At 54.1% G+C, this 5,065-nt stretch overlaps 1 protein-coding gene across 1 annotated transcript; it reads left to right on the top strand.

Moving 5' to 3' along the window:
- The first annotated feature begins 607 nt into the window (after positions 1–607).
- Positions 608–4,629, top strand: DBX1 (developing brain homeobox 1). The gene is made up of 4 exons (XM_060017347.1): positions 608–974; positions 1,621–1,722; positions 3,642–3,844; positions 4,264–4,629. Exons 1-4 carry the CDS (start codon positions 608–610, stop codon positions 4,627–4,629), a joined length of 1,038 nt encoding a protein of 345 aa, XP_059873330.1.
- The last annotated feature ends 436 nt before the right edge of the window (positions 4,630–5,065 follow it).

Below are 5,065 nucleotides of genomic sequence, written 5' to 3'. Positions count from 1 at the left end.
TATTTTACTGATTGCCTGGAGATGAATTTCTATGAATATTTATTGATTTATTTTCCAGGCTCAGCAGGGGAGCTGCAAATAAATTTAGTGCATTCTTTAAATAATTCCTTTTCTATGAGGCAAGATGTCATCTGAAACTTCTAAATAGGCATTTAATTAGCCCGGGTGTTGCTTCCGAACAAAAACTCCCGGCGAGAGCTTTGGGGGAGCACTGTATTGCAAAGAGGCGGTCGATACGCAGAATTGATGCGCGCCAGCCTTTGTTGCCAGCCCATTGTGCGGGCCATGCTTATGAAGACTAATCCAATCATAAATTGCACCCCTGCGCCAATCAGCGCGCCCAGAGCCTCCAGCGAATGAAGCTCGAGTGGAGAACTTTGTTGAACTTCATTGTCAGAGCTGTCACTTTTCAAAACGCTTTAACGGGCGGGCCACTATAAAACCATCACCTCAACGGGAAGACCGCGGAGGACTCGCAGACACCCAAGTGGGATCGTTACTAGAAGACGTTTGCTAAGCCCAAGAGAGAGGGCGGGAGGGGCGGGAAGCCCAGCATTTACCCTCTGGCCACTGGAAGAAGGGTTTTTCCGCCCGCCCCTCGCCTAACATGATGTTCCCCGGCCTCCTCGCGCCCCCAGCCGGGTACCCCAGCCTCTTGCGCCCCACGCCCACCTTAACATTGCCCCAGTCCCTGCAGTCGGCATTTTCCGGCCACTCGAGCTTCCTGGTGGAGGATCTGATCCGCATCAGCCGACCCCCAGCCTACCTGCCCCGCAGCGTGCCCACCGCCAGCATGTCGCCCCCTAGGCAGGGGGCCCCTGCGGCTCTCACAGACACAGGGGCCTCGGACCTGGGCTCCCCGGGTCCAGGCAGCCGGCGGGGCGGCTCACCACAGACGGCCGTCTCCCCTGCCAGCGAGCCCACTTTTCTGAAGTTTGGAGTGAACGCCATCCTTTCTTCGGCGCCCAGAACTGGTAAGTGAAAGCAAAACGCTAAGGGGCCAGTCTAGATGCAGAGTCCTTATGGCCTCAGTTTCCCATACGCAGCGGGTACCCACGCTCACAGCAGTGCACACACGTACGCAAGATCCCCGAGGCCCCACTGTCAAGCAATGTGAGACTTAGGTTCAGACGATTCCCGGGAAGCCTCCAGGTTCGCCCCACCCTCAGAATGAATTTGAACACCTACAGTCCGAGCGCGCACAGTTCCCTGGCGCAGTGAAATTGCGCGCACGCCCCTGGACGTCTGCGTTTCTGTCCTTGAGCTTCTGAAAGCCAGTTTTTTTTTTTTAACCCAAGACAATATATTTACTAGCTTAGCAAGTATTATCGGTCTGCAATTCTTTTCTCCCCCTCCCCACCAGTTCTTCTATCTCGTTAGTGCCTAGGATGACATGGGGGGGGGCCTCTGAGGACTATTGGGGGAGGGGGTTCCACAGATAGAGACAGTGTTAGGGAAAGGTTTACTTTACTGTGTCAGTACACTGAGTAAGATGCCTTTGAAACCAGCCGAAAGGTTAATCATGTCGTGTATTCACTGTGCTGTACAATAATCATGTACTTAATCAAATTCCCTTTCTGTCTCCCTCCTTCTGTTCCTCCTTTCCTCACTCTCTCCCAGAAACATCCCCCGCCTTGCTCCAGAGTGTCCCTCCCAAGACCTTCGCCTTTCCCTACTTTGAAGGCTCCTTCCAGCCTTTCATCAGATCTTCTTATTTCCCAGGTAGGTCTCATCCCCCTTCCTTTCAGGAGGCTGGGCATCGCCCCAGCCCCACTCTGTCGCTCCCTGCCCCGAAGCCATATTTCTCCGTCCACCTCACGGGGTTACGCTCCGGTTCAGAGGTTGCAAGGCGTACAACATTCACGAATCCGTCGCGCCAATTTGATGCCCTATTTAGCACAAGCAGTGACTGCTTGACACTTTGCACCAATTCCCTGCTCTACAAATTAGCAGGAATTGTCATGGTCCAAATTTGAGGCGGTTCCCTTCCCGGCGAGGAGCTGTTGGCATCCCTTCACGCCGCCGTTTTCCCACAGAGTCAGTGCACTTGGCCACGATTCCCCACAAAGGTTTCAGCACCATGACCAATTGGTCAGCTCCTCCGGGCAGCCACACACAGACCAACCCTCGCCCCTCCAAGCCGCGGAGAGACACCTACCAGCCGGGGCTAATTTCTCTTTAAGACTCATTCAGGGCTTCAGGCTTTTCACAAGACCACATGGGGTGCCCTCTTGTGTGGGATGCCTGGGGTCGCCCAGGGGGAGGGGGACTAGATCCTCCCACAACCCCAACCTTCTATTTCCTACCTTATTTCCCAAACTCTCATACCGTCCCCCCATCGCCATACCGTTTTAAAGATCCTAGAGCTCGTAAATTAAGTCGGAGGGAAGCCCATAATTGGGTCCCGGCTTAAAGGAGAAACACCTTAAACAGGTTCCAGGACGTTTTCATCCTGGAATCCCAGTGGTGACTCAAACTATGGCTCAAAAACTCTGCAGCTGGTCAAGATTAAGGAGACAGGAACTCTTATAAAGGGAAGAGAGACTGGGCATGGTCGGTGGGGGATGGGTAGAACCTCGACAGCACTTCCAAATATCAGCGAAAGAAACAAGCAATTGATTTTTGAAAGGGGGAGAGAGAATTCACCCCCCCCACCACCACCACCATTCATGCTACTGCTGATAATGGAATTTGCTCCCTTTCTCCCCCATCTCAATGCTGTAACAAAAACAACCCGAGCTTTATAAATAGCTTTTCATGTCCATTTAATGAAAATGATTCGGGGAAGAGAAGCCTCTGCCATCAGTATTCTCCCAATGGTCTTGGCCTGCAGTTGTGTTTAGTTTGAAAGTGTAAATCTCTTTTGTCCCAGTAATATATGGCTTTCGCTGCTTGTCCTCAGTCTTTTTCTGTTAGTTCATTACTACACAATTACCATTCACGCTTCATTAGAGTCTCTGTTTCTTTTGGATTTTTTTTCTCCCTTAAAGCGAAACTCTCCCCCCTTTTATCATGCCAATACCCATTGGGAAGCGGTCAATGTGCTAATTAGCTGCCACTTTTCATGTATTCTGGCCGAATTCTTTACGTTTTGTGGGGGAGGGGAGGAAAGATTAATATAAAAAAAGATGAATACTGATTGGATTTTTCAAAACATAAAAAATCCAAAGCGGATTTTCTCCTCTCTATCAAATCAGTAAATCACCTCATTTTCATCTAAAGAATGCAAAAGCCACAAACGTGTTAAAAGCTTAGGGGGGAACCCAGTGGCTGGCTACTTTATTTTTACAATTTACTTTTTTCTTCAGCTATATTAGCTGATGCACGCAAGTTAGTTTCCCTGAGATCGTTGAATGGAAAAACGAAATAGGCTATTGTGGGGGGTCTTTTCTGTGTTTCCGTGGTTTTACCTAATCCGGGTTTGCACGGTTGAAAGGGAAAGTTATTTGGGCAGAAAGCGCCTTTCACTCTCGCAGGTTTGTGGGTTCGTAGCCTATTCTCCAGGCGGAGAAAAAGGAGAGCTTTAAAGAGATGAAGGGATCAGAGAGAAAAACCTAAGGAGGCCGCAATGGTGGGGCGGACGCCACCGGCCCGGGCGGGCCACCGCCCACTCACTCACCTCGCACCCCTGGCCTCCGCAGCGTCCTCCAGCGTCGTGCCCATCCCGGGGACCTTCTCCTGGCCACTGGCCGCTCGCGGCAAGCCTCGTAGGGGCATGCTGCGTCGAGCCGTGTTCTCCGACGTGCAGCGCAAGGCGCTGGAGAAGATGTTCCAGAAACAGAAGTACATCAGCAAGCCCGACCGCAAGAAGCTGGCGTCCAAGCTGGGCTTGAAAGACTCACAGGTGAAGGCAGTCTCCCCAGAGCCCCTCCCCCCACGCATCGTACGAACGGGAAGGTTCTCTGAAACCGCCTAGGTCCCATTGTACAGACGCGGTAAGGTCTAGAGAGGGAGTAAGTGCACGAGCCAGCTTCGCGGAGGCTTCTCGCGATAGCCCGCTACTCTCCCCACCCCGTCTCTCCCGAGCCCAGCGTCTCCCCACCCCCGCCCACCTGGGCCAGGTGCCGGAAGAAAGGGCGAGAGGTGCGTGCAGCCGAGCTGGTGGGGGTAGGGTAAGGGCCACTTCCGGTCCGAACTCACTTTACCGGGTGGGGAGCCGGCAAAGAGAGGAAGAACAGGGCCTCCTTCCCACCCGCTTGGGGCGGTGGCGGGGGTTCTGCGCTAACCGCTGCTTCTCCCCTGCTCTCACCCCTCTCGCCCCAGGTGAAAATCTGGTTCCAGAACCGACGCATGAAGTGGCGGAACTCCAAGGAGCGCGAGCTCCTGTCTAGCGGGGGCTGCCGCGAGCAGACCCTTCCCACCAAACTCAATCCGCACCCGGACCTCAGCGACGTGGGCCAGAAGGGTCCCGGGGACGACGACGACGAGGAGGACGAGGGCCCGGGCAGCCTCCGCCACCGCCTGGTCTATCATCACCCGTCCCCCGACCCTCGGCACCTGCGGGACCCGCGCCTGGAAGGGCCGCTGCCCCACTCGCCCGCGCACTCTGGCAGCCCCGACAAACCTTCGGACTTCTCCGACTCCGAGGAGGATGAGGAGGCTGAGGAGGAGGAGATCACCGTGTCTTAGAAGCCCTCCCGCGCCCGGCGTACCGATTATAAGTGCTTTGAAATTGAAGAGGTGGGATTCGGTGCGTGTTCACTTGCCCCCGCTGCGCAGACGCTGCCGCTCCCCGCTGTAGAACTGTCGCGTCGTCGAGGGCACCCTGGCCCCTTCCATTGCCCCCCAACGACATTCCCTTGCCCCACACCACCTACCAACAGCCCTCTCCGCATAAGTTAAATTTAGGTCTTGGTCCCAGCCTTAACTTTGCCGCGAGGGCCCCTGTTTAGCTTCCTTATTGCAAGATATTTTCAACACAGTGGGGTGTTCACTCTCCCAGCCCGGGTTTAGCTGTGAGCCAGGCCCTGCTGGTCTACAGCAGCAACAACCCTATAAGGTAAGAAACCTTTTCTGAAGTAGGAAACCGAGATACGAGTCACAACATCAAGCATATAACTTCAAG

This window comes from Delphinus delphis, chromosome 8 (genome assembly GCF_949987515.2).
Source record: "Delphinus delphis chromosome 8, mDelDel1.2, whole genome shotgun sequence".
NCBI lineage: Eukaryota > Metazoa > Chordata > Mammalia > Artiodactyla > Delphinidae > Delphinus > Delphinus delphis.
Note: the sequence above shows the minus strand (reverse complement) of the source record. Positions and strands in the feature narration are given on the sequence as shown.